Here is a 17,416-nt window from a genome sequence, read left to right as displayed (position 1 = left end):
CACCGGGTGACCAAAGATCAGGAGCGTGCGACTGAAGTGCAGCCAAAAATCGAGGAGCAGCCCCTTCAAATAGTGGAAGAGGAGCTGCACTGGCTCCAGTGTGAGCATGCGGCAGTGTCCCAGGAGCCGCCTGTCAATCAGCGCTGGCTCCAGTGTGCTCTTTTGATTAAAACAAATTGACTGTAACTTAATAAAACTTTAAATAAAACTTAACAAATTAAATTAAAATTTTGTTGGCCGGGGCGATGATGCACTCCAGTCCCCGCGGCGCCCACTGGTCACGGAAGGCATCAAGTGTGCCGGCGGACACCACGTGCTCCATCTCCAGGGCCACCCGGGCGCGAATATAGCCGCGGAAGAGAGGTAGGCAATTGGACCTGTAATGTATGTACCTTTAAGGGGGGAACTACTTTCTACAGCTCATGTATACTGTAGTACCGGCAGTGACCACACCTGTATATAACGCTGAGTAGTAATCTGTTGTTTCAGTTGCAGTTTGAACCACATTGAGTAAACACCTGTTGTACCGTTCTCTGCAGTCCTTTTCTTATTATTACACGGACGTAACAGTGGCGACGAGCAAGTTCGAACCTACCTGCAACTCTGCATCACCTCCCAGGGATTCGCTCCTGGAGAACAGTGGAAGAAGGTCGAGTCCAGAAGCACGGGCATCGACCACGGGCAACCGCCCAGTCATCCAGCGGAGATTTGAGCATCGCAGGGGAGGCTGTCGAGAGCCAGGATTGGCTTTCCAGTCACGGTGGTCCAGCGAAACGGGCTGGCAACAGGTACTGCGCAGACACTTCCCGGACAGCGACGGGCTAGAGCCTGACCGAGCGGCACAGAAAAAGGCCGAGCAGCGTCGACGGGGGAGAGAGAGAGGGCAGAGCGCACAGGGCGCAGCCGGTGTTCAGGACCGAGCGGCGTCAACGGGGAAGAGAGGCGAGAGAGAGCAGAGCGCAGCCGGTGGTCAAGGGCCAAGCAGCATCAACGGGGGAGAGAGGCGCGCAGGAAAACGCGAGGCGCTGCCATTGCCACGAGGACCACAGAGAGCAGCGTTGGCAGCAGCGCTGGAGACGCCATTTTAAGCCACAGCAGGGAAGAAAGGAAAGCACGGGAGACGCCATTTTAAGCCAGTCTAACCACACCCAAAAATGCCGAAGAGTGGCAGTATCACAGCGTTCGACAATGAAGTCGAAGATTGGACGACATATGTCGAACGCATAGAAGTATACTGCAAGGCGAATGAAGTGCCAGATGACAAGAAAGCGCTGGTATTGTTGAATTCAATGGGTGCAAAAACGTATGGCTTACTACGAAACCTAGTAACCCCAGAGAAGCCAGTAGAAAAGGATTTTGAAAACATAGTGTCAATCCTACAGGACTACTTAAACCCCACACCGCTGCTGAATGCAGAAAGATTTAAGTTTCACAAAAGGAACCAGCATAAAGATGAAAGTAATGCTGAGTATTTAACGGAACTGCGCAAGCTATCGAAACACTGCCAGTTTGGAACGGGACTAGCAGATACTTTAAGGGACAAGTTTGTGTGTGGGCTTCAAAGTGAAGGAACCCAGAAACAGCTTCTATCAGAAAAGGATCTTACGCTGGACAAGGCTTTCAGCATTGCAGTATCACACGAAGCAGCAGCACGGGGCGCTGCAGAGATACAACGGAGACCGCAAGAATATGGCACAAATGAAATGTCATACGGAACAGTGAAGTGCTATCGCTGCGGCAGAACAACACACGACCATAATGATTGCTGGTTCAAGGACAAAGTGTGCAGACAGTGTGGAAAAGTAGGACACATAGCAAGAGTCTGCAGGTCGGGAAAGAAAACCAGCAGCAAGAAATCTCCACAGGAGAAGTACAAGAAGGTACATAAGGTGACGGAGAGTAGTTCAGACGAACAGAAGAGTGATACAGACTCCGGAAGCAAGGAGCTGGGTTGTCTGAAACTACATAATGTGATCAAAACAGAGGATCACCAAACTATCTGGGTCACGCTCAAGATAGCAGGAGTCCAAGTGAAAATGGAATTGGACACAGGATCAGCCCTAACAGTCATAAACCGAAGGGACTACAAGCGGCTATTCTCACATATACCCTTGAGAGATACAAAGATTGTCTTGAAGACGTACACGGGGCAAAAAGTCTACCCCAAAGGAAAAATAAGGGTGAACGTTATATATAATGGCAAGGAAACACCAAAAATGGACCTATATGTATTGCCAGATGGAGGACCACCACTACTAGGACTTGAATGGATCCAGAAGATACAGCTAGATTGGCATTCCATACAAGCACTGACTGTAGATGCCAAAAAGGATGACGATGTCACACCTGGACGACTGTCAAAAATGCTAACTGACACACAAGAAGTGTTTCAGCAGGGACTCGGAACACTAAAAGGCATAACAGCGCCGATCAAAATAGAGGAAAATGCAAGCCCAAAGTTTTTTAAGGCCAGACCGGTAACTTATGCAATCCGCCCAGCCGTCGAAGCAGAGCTGGAAGGTTTGGAACATTCAGGAGTACTGTCCAAAGTGGACTGGAGTGAGTGGGCTACACCCATCGTTCCTGTAATGAAGAGGTCGTTGAGTAATACACCTGGGGAACCAAAGAAGGTTCGCATCTGTGGCGACTTTAAGGTGACAGTGAACCCAGTCCTTCACACTGTACAATATCCGCTTCCGCGGATTGAAGATATTTTCGCCTCGCTATCTGGAGGGAAATGCTTCACTAAGATTGATCTGGCCCAGGCGTACCTGCAAATGGAGGTAGAAGAAGCCTCGAAACAGTACCTCACGATCAACACTCATAAAGGTCTCTACCAATACAACCGGCTGGTGCTCGGGGTAGCATCAGCTCCGGCTATTTGGCAAAGGGCAATGGAACAAGTCCTGCAAGGGATTCTAGGGACCCAGTGTTATTTGGACGACATCCTGGTCACGGGCGAAAATGACAGTGATCACCTCGCCAACCTGGAGCAGGTGCTCACTAGATTGAAGGAATATGAGCTCCGAGCTAATCGCCACAAATGCGAGTTTTTCCAGAAGCAGATCTCATATTGTGGCCACGTTATTGATAAAGAGGGGTTACATAAGTCCCCTGAAAAGATTGAGGCAGTAGTCAAGGCTCCAGCACCGGAAAATGTGTCACAACTGAGGTCGTTCCTCGGGCTGGTGAACTACTACCATAAGTTCTTGCCGAATTTGTCTACCGTACTACACCCACTGAACACCCTACTGCAAACGGGGGTACCATGGAAGTGGAGTGACGAATGTAAACGAGCTTTCCAGAAGAGCAAAGCATTGATCACATCAAAAGAGGTGTTGGCTCATTTCAACCCAGCACTACCAATTCGGTTGGCGTGTGATGCATCACCCTATGGCATTGGAGCGGTGCTGTCGCACAAATTCCCGGACGGCTCGGAGAGGCCAGTAGCCTTTGCGTCTCGGTCACTAACCTCAGCCGAGCGTAACTACGCCCAGATTGACAGGGAGGCCCTCAGCCTAGTGTGGGGAGTGAAAAAGTTCAATCACTATCTGCACGGGCAGAAGTTCACCTTGCTGACTGACCACCAACCACTTGTCTCCATCTTTAATCCAAAGAAGGGCGTTCCGGTGATGACTGCGCAACGGCTACAAAGATGGTCCTTTTTTCTAGGGGTGCACCAATATGAAATCGAGTATAAGGGCACGAAACAGCATGGAAACGCTGATGGGCTATCACGCCTGCCACTGCCTACTGCGGAGGAAGCACCAGCAGTGGATCTTGTTGAAATATTTCATTCGACTATAATTGAATGCTTGCCAGTAACTAACGCTGGTATAGAGAAGGAGACCCGAAATGACCAGACACTGTCTCGGGTATATGATTTGACGGTGAAGGGATGGCCAGCACATAGCGACTCACTGTTGCCAGCATTCTCATCCAGAAGAGAACAGCTGTCAGTATGCCAGGGGACCTTGATGTGTGGATCCCGAGTGGTAATTCAACCCAAGTTAAGGGAGAGAGTGCTCAATGAGCTTCACGAAGGTCATCTGGGAGGGGTGAAAATGAAAAGCCTTGCTAGGGCTTATGTGTGGTGGCCGGGGATCGATCAGCAAATCGAGGACCTGACAAAGAGCTGCTCAGGATGCCAGAAGGTCCAAAATGCACCACCACATGCCCCTCTACACCCATGGGAGTGGCCCTCATCTCCATGGCAACGGGTGCATATTGATTTTGCTGGTCCATTCATGGACTCAATGTTTTTAATAGCCGTGGATGCGCACTCGAAATGGCCTCCACCACCACGGAGAAAACTATTGCAGTCCTACGGACCATTTTTGCCAGGAACGGCTTGCCAGAGCAGATTTGCTCTGATAACGGACCACAGTTTGTGTCCGAAGAGTTTCGAAGATTTATGAAAAGGAATGGGGTAAGGCATTACACATCCGCCCCGTATCATCCAGCCACAAATGGATTGGCTGAGAGGTTCGTACAAACATTTAAAAAAGCAGTAAAGGCCATGTGCGATGACGACATTCCACTGCAGCATAAGGTGGACAATTTCCTGTTAGCCTACAGAAATGCGACACATGCAGTCACCAACCAGGCCCCGGCCATGATGTTCTTTAACTGAAGGTTGAGATCTCGTCTGGATTTGCTCAGACCAAATGTACGAAGAGATGTTGAGAGTAAGCAATTCCAGCACATCAATGAGAAGCCGACAAGGAGCTTCAATGTAGGGCAACCAGTCTTGGCCCGCGATTACCGAACAGAGAAATGACAACCAGGAACGATATGCACACGGCAGGGGCCACTAATGTACACAGTGGACGTTGGGGAGAGCATCGTGAGACGCCATGCTGACCAGATCCTAGAGTCACAGGAACGAGTCAACCCCATGCCTCGCCCATACGTACCTGGTGATGAACCCGACGTACAGGTAGCATCTACCCCAGAAACAGTAGCATCGGAAGCTGATGAACCAACCGACGACAGGGGGCCAGAATCGCCTCCTCACCAAGAGCAAGACACTCGGGAAAGGCGCTATCCAGAAAGGATCAGGAAGCCTCCCCAAAGACTGAATTTATAAATAGACGACTTTCAGCTAATGTTGCATGTTAAAAGTGTTAATTGTAATTAGTTTGATATTTAATTGTTAAATGAGTGTTATGGTACTGTTAATCTAAAAGGGGAGGAATTGTAATGTATGTACCTTTAAGGGGGGAACTACTTTCTACAGTTCATGTATACTGTAGTACCGGCAGTGACCACACCTGTATATAACGCTGAGTAGTAATCTGTTGTTTCAGTTGCAGTTTGAACCACGTTGAGTAAACACCTGTTGTACCGTTCTCTGCAGTCCTTTTCTTATTATTACACGGACGTAACAGGACCGAACGACCCCCTCGACCGCCCGCTGCCTGGGCCAGTTGATGGCCACTATGGCCAGGCGCAGGAACAGTCCTACCAGGAGGTGCCCCGACCTGCCCGTTCCCCTCCGCACGCACCGGGTGACCAAAGATCAGGAGCGTGGGACTGATGTGCAGCCAAAAATCGAGGAGCAGCCCCTTCAAATAGTGGAAGAGGGGCTGTACTGGCTCCAGTGTGAGCGTGCGGCAGTGTCCTGGGAGCTGCCTGTCAATCAGTGCTGGCTCCAGTGTCCCGGGAGCCGCCTGTCAATCAGCGCTGCCTCCAGTGTCCCGGGAGCCGCCTGTCAATCAGCGCTGGCTCCAGTGTGAGCGCTGGCTCCAGTGTCCCGGGAGCCGCCTGTCAATCAGCGCTGGCTCCAGTGTGAGTGTCCCAGGATCCGCCTATCAATCAGCGCTGGCTCCAGTGTGAGCGTGCGGCAGTGTCCCGGGAGCCGCCTGTCAATCAGCGCTGGCTCTAGTGTGAGCGTGCGGCAGTGTCCCGGGAGCCGCCTGTCAATCAGCGCTGGCTCCAGTGTGAGTGTCCCAGGATCCGCCTATCAATCAGCGCTGGCTCCAGTGTGAGCGTGCGGCAGTGTCCCGGGAGCCGCCTGTCAATCAGCGCTGGCTCTAGTGTGAGCGTGCGGCCGTGTCCCGGGAGGGGAGCCGCCTGTCAATCAGCGCTGGCTCCAGTGTGAGTGTCCCAGGATCCGCCTATCAATCAGCGCTGGCTCCAGTGTGAGCGTGCGGCAGTGTCCCGGGAGCCGCCTGTCAATCAGCGCTGGCTCCAGTGTGAGCGTGCGGTAGTGTCCCGGGAGCCGCCTGTCAATCAGCGCTGCCTCCAGTGTCCCGGGAGCCGCCTGTCAATCAGCGCTGGCTCCAGTGTGCGCGGGAGCGGGAGCGGGAGCGAGCCTGTCTCCTGCAGCGGCTCATGTCCATTTTAGTCAATGCTCAGCGTCGCGCCGAGAGGCATTTCTCTAACAGTCTCTTTCTCGCTCTCCCGTGTTATTTGCTATCGAAGCTGCGGTTTGCGGACGGATTTTTTAAATTCTCCTAAAACTAACAACTTTCAAAGTGTTGCGGGGCTGCGGCAAGGTATGTGTGTGTGTGTTTATTTTTAGTAAACTTTTACAGCTCTACCAATCCCCCCCCCCCCCCCGCCGTGTATCAGTTATTCGGAGAATTCACAGCACGTAACCCGGCGAATAAATTTAGATGGAAAGTTGCGAGGACACCGCGCTCAGCCAGCGAGGAAAGGGGGGAGATCTGCATTTATTTTTTTGAGGTGATGATGGGGGGGGATTTCTAAGCCACGATACGGGTCAGGATTGTACCGATTAATATACAATCGGTATCCAATTTGTAGCGATTGGTGCTCGGGGTGGTGCCGATGTGAAAGTGAGGGAGGAAGCCGAGAGTGTGGACTGTCACCGACTGGCCTTTCCCAGGCGGGAGCGGGAGCTCTCGCCCATCACACACCATCCTACGCTCAATGTGGATCGGCAAAGCCGCCGGCCGCCTGGATTACTCAGACAGATTTCAAACCTGCGATTTAAAAGTGACCATTTGCAACAGTCGCTTATTTAAACACATTTAAGCGCGTTGCATGCATTTGCGTTGACAGAATGTTTTCCACCCCCCCCCCTTTTTAACACCTAATTCTCAGTGGTAGTTTTTAGAACCTTAAGCCCCTTTTTTGTGTGTTGAAAATGTATTCAAGGTTTGCTGCAAGAATGGGCAGCCCCCGGGCATTATCCCAGAGCTCTGGGCTGCAGTCACCAGTCCTAGCACATCATAGAATGGTTACAGCACAGAAGGAGGCCATTCGGCCTGTCGAGCCTGTGCCAGCTCTCTGCAAGAGCACTTCACCTAGTTTCACTCCCCCTGCTGTAACCCTGCAATTTTTTTTCCTTCGGGTGCTTACCAATTCCCTTTTGAAAGCCACAATTGAGTCTGCCTCCAAAGCCCTTTCAGGCAGTGCATTCCAGATCCTAACCACTGGCTGTGTAAAAAAAGTTTTTCCTCGTGTCACCTTTGGTTCTTCTGCCAATCACCTTAAATCTGTGTCCTCTGGTTCTCGACCCTTCCGCCAATGGGAACAGTTTCTCTCTATCCACTCTGTCCAGACCCCTCATGATTTTGAACACCTCCATCAAATCTCCTCTCAATCTTCTCTGCTCTAAGGGGAACAATATCAATGTTGATATATTTCTATTCAATGTCTTTTAGGCTTTGCAGAATGAACATTACACCTGATAACTCCTGGACATTCAGCTTGCTTTTGGTGAACACCTCTGGTACTGTGGACTATGGTTTCAGCGATGGGGTGGACCTGCTTTCCAATCAGACCGAAAGCTGCGACAACTGGAAGGAGATCCACCATTTGGTCTTTCACGTCGCCAACCTCTGCTTCGCCGTCGGGCTGCTTATTCCCACCACCGTTAAGATCCACATGATACTTCTCCGCGGTATGATAAGCATAGGTGAGTAGCGTGTTGTAGACAGTGCAAGAGGGGGAAAAGATCTGGGTCAACCTGCTGCGATACAACAGTTCACACAGCAGGATTTATAGGTACAGGAAACTCTCGTTTAAACGGCACCTAAATATCCAGAATTCTCTATTAACCGGCAAAATTCTCACTCCGAAAACAGCACCTCAATAACCGGCAATGTTGCCGAGTCCGAGTCTCCCGCGGTGGCTGAGTTAGTCAGTGGGGGTAGTTCTCCAAACCGCCACTACTCGGCTTCTTGGCGCTGTCGGAAGTCGGAACACCGCAATACCCCTGTAACAGGAGTCTGACTCTCCCGCGCTGCCGGTAGTCTCTTCTGATCCGCCATTTTGCAGGGGTACTGTGTGTCACCCACGCTGCTGGTAGTCATTGCATTGCATTACCCTCAACTGGCAGTACTGTACTTAATCAAGCATCTTCCACCATCCATTTAACACAACATTCTGTAGGTGAGTACCCAATTACTGTATACTGCACATTTCTTGATTTTTTTTTGGTTAAAAATAGCCTCGGTAGATAACCCTCTCCGTCATCTGCAATTTTTGATCAACCGGCAACACGCCGGTCCCGTCGGTGCCGGATACCAAAGAGTTTCCTGTAGTAACAATGTGCCCTAAATCCAAAGGGGTTGTGCTGCCCCTGTAATAATGAATAATAAAGGCGAACTGAGTGGATTCTCCTTATTTCCATCTCATCATCGACTTCCTTCTAAATTAAGGATACCAGAGAATGCACTTGGACTCTCTGGGCTGTCATCTGTTCTGAAAATCGACAGCTTTGGGTGAGGCATGCCTCAAATTTAGCTTCATCAGATTCATTTATAAGTTCTGCTGGCGATCCCGTGGCATTGCGTGCAGTGTGCCAGTGGCAAAGCTGCTATTTCAAATATTGGCATGCTTAGAATTCGAAGAGTGCGCTGGGGGGGGGGGGGGTCGGGGTATCTGAGGCAGATTAGAAGGGTATGTGAGGAATGGAGACCACAGGGGAATGAATGGAAATCAGTACCCGGGAGAATGGAAAATGTAGAAAGCCAGATGTGGGATGGGGCAAATGGCATGGGCAGACCAGACAAAGCTGGTGGCTGAAGGAAGGTGGAATAATGCTGAATTTAAAAGAAATTATATAATGTTATATAAACACAGTTCTTTCCTTCAACACTGCTGCTGCGATTTTAATACTTGTGCTTGTTGTGTGCTCGTATCAAACCTGGTTGGCCATTTTCTCAGCACAGTTACCTTGTATGGAAGTTGTCCTTTCCACGGCATAATTCAGATGGTTCACATAGTTCACTGATTAAGTGTCAGCAAGTGGAACTTAGTATCACAGGATAGCTTTCAAAGCAAGTTGAAAACCATTGAAGCTAACATTTATTTGAATTTTCACCTCCCCAGATTCAGTCATGTTCACCTCTAAATTTAGTAATGTTAAACTTCTATGAATACAGCCTATGGCTTCTATAGAAATTTATTGAGCTGTTTTAGCTGTTAAAACTGTGGGGATAGTAATTCCTGTGATTTTTAGTAGTATGAAAAGCAAGAAATCTGGGGGGGGTGGGGTGATGAAATTATGGGATGGAACCCGTTTCTGCCAGGTTTCCTCCCCTTTTTGCTCTGATTCAAAATTCCACTGTATGTGGGCAGGGTGCATATTATTCATCTCCTCTTGTGGCGTAGACAGTGGAAGAGGCGGGACTGATATTGGACATCCTAAATGCGGCTTCATGTGGCCCAGTGCACTCTGCACCTGCTTCATGCAGGTACACAATGTGTGCCCGGACTAAACTCCTGGTGGAAGCCCGCGGGGCCCGGCAATTTTTACGGTGTGTTTTTGCAGATGACTGCTTCTTGAGGTGGCAAGTTGCAAGTCTGGGGGGGTCTTTCAGCCTTTCTAATGTGAGCATCATCCGGCTGGGCCAGCCCCGTTACCATCCGACAAGTGCTGCAGTTAAATTCCTTCCACATCCACTCACCTGGAATAGGTGCCCCAATTGTGCTAAAATGGCGTGGGCAACCAACCAAAATATATAAATTTGCTGACCCTGGGACCTCGGACAGGGTGAGCCAGTTGGCGCACAGAAGTCTTTACCCGCACACTTCTGGTGACGCGTGACCTGCCAGTAATTTTGGGGCTATACCCGTCACCCAGTGTAAATGTGAGTGGATGCAAATATATACTGTAGTTTACTGCACGTGTGCACTGGCCAATATTTCTGTACTTCTATATTTCATATCACAAAATCAGTTTTTTCACTGGTATCTCAGGTTGTAGAAAAAGAATACACTAAGGCTAGTGTTGAAAGCTATCATACTGATCACATTACCTCGTGTGCCTGCCACATCATCTCTCTAAATTGCGGACATTTTGCTATATTCTGATTTCTAGAATTGGTGTAAGTGCGGCACCAGTTAATAAAGGGCTTGCTCCTTCTTTGTCATGGTCACCTTTTATTGCTCTTTCAACTGTGCCGCACCGTACCTCACGAGCTCAACCCGCCATATAACTAAAATCTAAACAGAAAATGCTGGCAACACTCAGCAGTATCTGTGGAAAATGTGGATAATTTTAACTTAACCGTACCTCCCCGTCGGGAAACTGATTGGATCGGGTGCGTCGCTGGTGTTCAACACCCCGCCCGATTTGTTTTTCTTCATTGAAGTCAATAGAGAGAAATATTGGGCGGGGTGTAAAACGAGCGTTCCACCCGATCCCGTGGGTTTCCCGTCTGGCGCGTTGGGTTAAAATTGCCCTCCAATGTTCCAGGTCAATTAACTTTTCATCAGAGCTCAACCTGCCATATAACCATTTATTTTGGTTGACTCTGTGTAGTAAGAATTGTTCAGGTTGATGTGTAATGATATCAACAAGCAGTCTCTCTGGAAAATTTCTCCTTTTTAGTATTTCTAGTGAGATTGAAAATCATACATATTAAAACAGTTACACAAATGTACAGCAGCGAGTTTAAGGTGGTAATTAAAGCTCTCGAGTTCTGATTGTAAACTAACATTCATGACTTTCTAACTTGCTGCCAGTCATCTATTATTCTGTACAGCCTGAAAATGACTGCTGGCGATCTTATCATTTATTTTAAATGGGTTACTGTCTCCGTAGAGAGAATGAGCGCATGAGTTTGTATAGCACGTCCTCTATAGTAATTTATAGCTCTGTATCTTCATATGTTTCATTCCCATTAGATTTTTTTCCTGTACTTTGCACCTCGAGAAGACTGTGTTTCTGTGACGGGGAATTTTAGGTTGACTAGATTTGTTTTTTTTTTTCCATTCACAGGTTGTGCATTCTTCATTGTGTGGGCAGTACTTTATCGATGTGCTTTAGACATAATGATCTGGAACTCTCTGTTTCTTGCTCTCAACATGATGCATTTTCTCTATCTGTTGTACAAAAGGAGGCCTGTAAGTATAGACCACTCTGGGGTTTAATTTCCTCTGACAAAGTGCCGGTTAATGCATTCACCCAGAATCCCGTCGTGTGCTATTTTAGGATATGAATAGGTTAGCAACTGCATTAAGAGTGCATAAAGGAATGTTACATGAATGCATTAACCAGTATGCGAGCAGTGAAAATTACACTCCTTGGCTGTTTACTTTTGATCTTTTACGTATAAAGTCTTTGCCCAGTACTGAACTTTTTAAATTGCATCAGAGCATTGGGTGGAACCAGCATTCAGGACAAAAAAAAACGATAAGTACCCATTGGTGGATATGACACATCCCAGCTCTCTTCCGGCTGGGAAATGTGACGTGACATGACCAGCTGCCTCCTGTGTTTGGATTGTTCCCTAATGGGTGGAAGAAATTAAACCACATTTTTAAGCTTCATTTATGGAGAGAAATTTTTCAATTAAAAAATAATCTTTTAAAGTTTTTTTTAAGGGAGGAGTATTAATGGCAAGACTCCCTCTTAGAAAACTATTCTTATTTGGAACACAAGTTACAAATATGCTAACGGGAAGATTTTTCAGCTAATAAATCGTGAATTTATGATAATCTTACTGCACCTCATTCAATACCCAGGGCTATTACTAATACAGATTCCTACTTCCTTGAAGTAGAATCAAGATATTAAGGGGAACAGATGGAGAGAAACTATTTCTGCTGGTTGGGGAGTCTAGGACTAGGGGGCATAGTCTAAAAAAATTAGAGCCAGACCTTTCAGGAGTGAAATTAGGAAACACATCTACGCATGAAAGAAAGAAAGGCTTGCATTTATATAGCACCTTTCACGACCACCGGACGTCCCAAAGCACTTTACAGCCAATTAAGTACTTTTTGGGGTGTAGTCACTGTTGTAATGTTGGAAACGCAGCAGCCAATTTGCGCACAGCAAGCTCCCACAAACAGCAGTGTGATCATGACCAGATTTTTTTGGTTTTTGTTATGTTGATTGAGGGATAAATATTGGCCAGGACACTGGGGATAACTCCCCTGCTGTTCTTCGAAATAGTGCCATGGGATCTTTTACGTCCACCTGAGAGAGCAGACGGGGCCTCGGTTTAACGTCTCATCTGAAAGACGGCACCTCCGCCAGTGCAGCATTCCCTCAGCACTATACTGGAGTGTCAGCCTAGATTTTTGTGCTTCAGTCCCTGGAGTGGGACTTGAACCCACAACCTTCTGACTCAGAGGCGAGTGTGCTACCAACTGAGCCATGGCTGACACTTAAAAGGGTGGTAGAAGTTTGGAACTCTCTTCCGCAAATGACAATTGATGCTCGATCAGTTGTTAATTTTAAATCTGAGATTGATAGATTTTTGTTAACCAAAGGTAGTAAGGGATATGGGGCAAAGGCGGGTATATGGAGTTAGGTCGCAGATCAGCCATAGCCTCATTGAATGGCGGAACAGGCTCGAGGAGCTAAATGGCCTACTCCTGTTCCTATGTTCCTAGAACCATCGAAAGAAACTGCAGCAGGGTGAAGCTCCAGTACTCCGTGATACAGAATGACAGGATACAAGCTTGCTTCTCCATGTGGTGAAATTCTGCTCTCGTGCTTGTCATCTTGATCCTGCCGAGTGGCCAGGTGCTATCTTGCAGAGGAGGGTAGTCACTTTGGGCTGGAGGGCTGGGAGGAGCTTTCTTGTTGTCATAGAAACATAGAAGATAGGAGCAGGAGTAGGCCATTCGGCCCCTCGAGCCTGCTCTGCCATTCAATGAGATCATGGCTGATCATCCAAATTCAGTACCCTGTCCCTGCCTTCTCCCCATATCCCTTGATCCCTTTAGTCTTAAGAAATATATCCAACTCCTTCTTGAATATATTTAATGAACTGGCCTCCACCGCCCTCTGTGGCAGAGAATTCCACAGGTTCACCACTCTCTGGGTGAAGAAATTCCTCCTCATTTCAGTCCTAAATGGCTTACCCCTTATCCTTAGACTATGACCCCTGGTTCTGGACTCCCCGGTCGTTGGAAACATCCTTCCTGCATCTAGTCTGTCCAGGCCTGACAGAATTTTATAGGTTTTGATGAGATCCCCTCTCAATCTTCTAAACTCCAGTGAGTATAAGCCCAATCGACACAATCTCTCCTCATACATCATTCCTGCCATCCCAGGTATCAGCCTGGTGAATCTTCGCTGCACTCCCTCCATGGCAAGAACATCCTTCCTCAGATAAGGCGACCAAAACTGCACACAATACTCAAGGTGTGGTCTCACCAAGGCCCTGTACAACTGCAGCAAGACATCCTTGTTCCTGTACTCGAACCCTCTTGCTACGAAGGCCAACATACCATTTGCCGCCTTAACCGCCTGCTGCACCTGCATGCTTACCTTCAGCGATTGGTGCACAAGAACACCCAGGTCTCTTTGCACTTCCCCTTCTCCCAATCTATTGCCATTCAAATAATAGTCTGCCTTCCTGTTTTTGCCACCAAAGTGGATAACCTCACATTTATCCACATTATAGTGCATTTGCCATGTTTCTGCCCAATCACCCAACCTGTCCAAATCGTACTGGAGTTTCACGACATCCTCCTCACAGCACACCCTCCCACCCAGCTTTGTGTCGTCTGCAAATTTGGAGATATTACATCCAATTCCCTCGTCCAGATCATTAATATATATTGTGAACAGCTGGGGTCCTAGGACCGATCCTTGCGGTACCCCACTAGTCACTGCCTTCCACTCGGAAAACGACCCGTTTATTCCAACTCTTTGCTTTCTATCCACCAACCAGTTCTCTATCCAAGTCAATACCTTGCCCCCAATCCCATGTGCCTTAATTTTGCACGCTAATCTCTTATGCGGGACCTTATCAAAAGCCTTCTGAAAGTCCAAATATACCACATCCACTGGTTCTCCCTTATCTATTTTACCAGTTACATCCTCAAAAAATTCCAGTAGATTAGTCAAGCACGATTTACCTTTTGTAAATCCATGTTGACTTTGTCCGATCCCGTCACTGCTTTCCAAGTGCTCTGCTACAGGTGCACTATCCCTTATCCGAAACCCTTGGGACCAGATGTTTTTCGGAATTCGGAATTTTTCGGATTTCAGAATGGTATTCAGAATCAGTATGTAACACCCTAGCGGGGGTCTGGGCAGCACTCCGTAAGCAAACGCATTAATATTTCTGCAGCGAACCTTATGAATATTCACACTGAGTGGGATAAATAAAGACTATAAATAGTATTACAGTTTATTTGTACAGTAATAATTTGGTAAATTAAATAGTGGGATAAATATAGACCATAAATACTCTAGTTACGCTCCACGAAAAAACTTTTGGTTTTCAGAGGTTTTCGAATTTCGGAATTACGGATAAGGGATAGTCTACCTGTATTACATCTTTTATAATGGACTCTAGCATTTTCCCCACTACCGATGTCAGGCTTACCGGTCTATAATTCCCTGCTTTTTCTCTACCACCTTTTTTGAATAGTGGGGTAACATTAGCTACCCTCCAATCCATGGGTACTGTTCCAGAGTCTATCGAGTTCTGGAAGATGACCAGCAATGCATCTACTATTTCTAGGGCCACTTCCTTAAGTACCCTAGGATGTAGATTATCAGGCCCTGGGGATTTATCGGCCTTCAGTCCCATCAATTTTCCTAACACCATTTCCCTACAAATACTGATTTCTTTCAGTTCCACCCTTTAATCAGACCCTATGTTCCCCGGCATCGCTGGGAGGTTATTTGTGTCCTCCTTTGTGAAGACAGAACCAAAATATGTATTTAGTTGGTCTGCCATTTCTTTGTTCCCCATTATAAATTCCCCTGATTCTGACTGCAGGGGACCTACGCTTGACTTCACCAATCTTTTTCTCTTCACATATCTATAAAAGCTTTTACAGTCAGTTTTTATGTTCCCTGCAAGCTTACTCTCATATTCTATTCTCCCCTTCTTAATTAATCCCTTTGTCCTCCTTTGTTGAATCTTAAACTGCTCCCAATCCTCAGGATTATTGCTTTTTCTGGCCAATTTATATGTCCTCTCCTTGGATCTTATGCTATCCCTAATTTCCCTTGTTAGCCACGGTTGAGTCACCTTTTTTGTTTTATTTTAATGCCAAACTGGGATGAACAAATTCTGTAGTTCATCTATTCGGTCTTTGAATGTTTGCCATTGCCTATCCACCGTCAACCCTTTGAGTGACATTCCCCAATCAATCCTACCCAACTCGCTCCTCAGACCATCGTAGTTTCCTTTATTTAAATTTAGGACCCTAGTCTCTGAGTCAACTACTTCATTCTCCATCTTAATGAAGAATTCGATCATATTATGATCGCTCCGACCCAAGGGGCCTCGTACAACAAGATTGCTAATTAATTCTTTCTCGTTACATAATACCCAGTCTAAGATGGCCTGATGTCTGGCTGGTTCCTCGACATATTGGTCCAGGAAACCATCCCGTAAACACTCCAGGAATTCCTCCTCCACAGTATTATTACTAATTTGGTTAGCCCAATCTATATGTAGATTAAAGTCAACCATGATGACTGCTGTGTGCTTATTGGACGCTTTTTAAATTTCCTTTTTAATGCCATCCCCAACCTCTGCCTTACTGTTTGGCGGTCTATATACCACTCCCACTAACGTTTTCTGCCCCTTAGAATTTCTCAATTCTACCCATACAGATTCCACATCATCAGAGCTAATATCCTTCCTTACAATTGTGTTAATCCCTTCTTTAACCAGTAATGCTACCCCACCTCCCTTTCCTTTTTACCTATCTTTCCTGAATATCGAATACCCCTGGATGTTGAGTTCCCAGCCTTGGCCATCCTTGAGCCACGTTTCCGTAATCCCAACCAATCATATTCGTTTACTTCTATTTGCGCAGCCAATTCATCCACCTTATTACAAATGCTCCTCGCATTAAGACACAAAGCCTTCAGGCTTGTTTTTTTAACGCTCTTGGACCTATTAGAATTATTATTTACTGTGGCCACGTTTGATTTAAACCGTTGATTTCTCTGACTGCCACTTTTGTTTTTCTCCTTCCTATCTTTTGCTTTTATCCTTGTTTCCCTTTCCTCTGTCTCCCTGCTCAGGTTCCCAACCCCCTGCCATTTTAGTTTAAACCCTCCCCCAGAGCACTAGCAAACACGCCCCCTAGGACATTGGTTCCAGCCCTGCCCTTTTTATAAAAAAAAATAAAAAAAATTGAGCTATTTACTTCTGTAATTTATAAAAGAATTTTCACCAGTTAGCGACATCTTTGGCAGTCAAGCAAATCTATTGTTTAAGTTCACCTGGCAACTTTTATTTCCTCTTCGGTCAGGTTTCTCTACATCTTGGTTCATGCCTGTTCTGTTGGCTGTGTAAAAAAAAAAAAAAAAAAAAAAAAAAATCTGCCCATTGCACCTGCCTTGGTCAGTCTGAGGCATCTCAAGCCAACATTACCTTCTGCTTGTAATTTCTGTAAATCCACTATTGGAGCTGCTAAAGGCATTTTTATTAAAAGGAAGTTCTGGTTCACTTTTGTCCAATAAAAAGGTTGCCCCACTTGCCCTTCTAGATACGGCTCTGTAGGTTTACATCAGTACTTTCTAAACTGTTGAAAGCTGCTGTTCACTGTCAAATTATCCATCACTTTGAAAGTTCTGGCATAATCATTCCACTGGCCATCATGGTGTTTATGTAACACATCTCTGTAACTCTGTTCTTGAACAGTTGAATGAAACATCTGTCATTGCCTTAGATATCACTAAAGTCTTAATTGGGGTCTGGCATCAGATACACTTTTTTTAAGCTCACCGATGTAGGGATGCTCATGCTGGGTAATGGAATGCTTTCCACTTCAGGCACTCAGTGACAGCATCAAGCACTCCCAGGTCAGGTATAGCCCAGTTACAGTGGATCAGTTGCAACATCAGGAGGGCAGTAGTGTGACATTTTACCATTTCCCTCACCAACTGTCCTTGGGTTTGTCTGGGTAACATTGTCAGTTGGTAGTGAATTAACTTTGTGCTATGAGCCCATGAGACTGCCTGAACCCATTTCACATAGATCCTTGCTAGCAGATAGAGAGAGCTAGC

At 46.8% G+C, this 17,416-nt stretch overlaps 1 protein-coding gene across 3 annotated transcripts in view; it reads left to right on the top strand.

Annotated features, from left to right (window-relative positions):
• Positions 1-6,168: 6,168 nt before the first annotated feature.
• popdc1 (popeye domain cAMP effector 1) overlaps positions 6,169-17,416 on the top strand; it is a 37,569-nt gene continuing 26,321 nt past the window's right edge. The window contains exons 1-3 of one of the 3 annotated variants that reach the window (XM_085997728.1): positions 6,169-6,500; positions 7,635-7,888; positions 11,201-11,325. In XM_085997728.1, the coding sequence (XP_085853854.1) occupies positions 7,645-7,888; positions 11,201-11,325 (369 nt within the window). In that variant the 5' untranslated portion in view covers positions 6,169-6,500; positions 7,635-7,644. The remainder of the gene's footprint in view (positions 6,501-7,634; positions 7,889-11,200; positions 11,326-17,416) is intronic. The other 2 variants (XM_085997727.1, XM_085997729.1) reach the window with 2 other exon arrangements.

The sequence above is a fragment of the Somniosus microcephalus genome, chromosome 9 (assembly GCF_052327205.1).
Source record: "Somniosus microcephalus isolate GS21.2 chromosome 9, FLI_Smic_1.0, whole genome shotgun sequence".
Taxonomy (NCBI): Eukaryota; Metazoa; Chordata; class Chondrichthyes; order Squaliformes; family Somniosidae; genus Somniosus; species Somniosus microcephalus.
The sequence above is the reverse complement of the archived record's forward strand: the minus strand, read 5'-3'. Positions and strand labels throughout refer to the sequence as shown.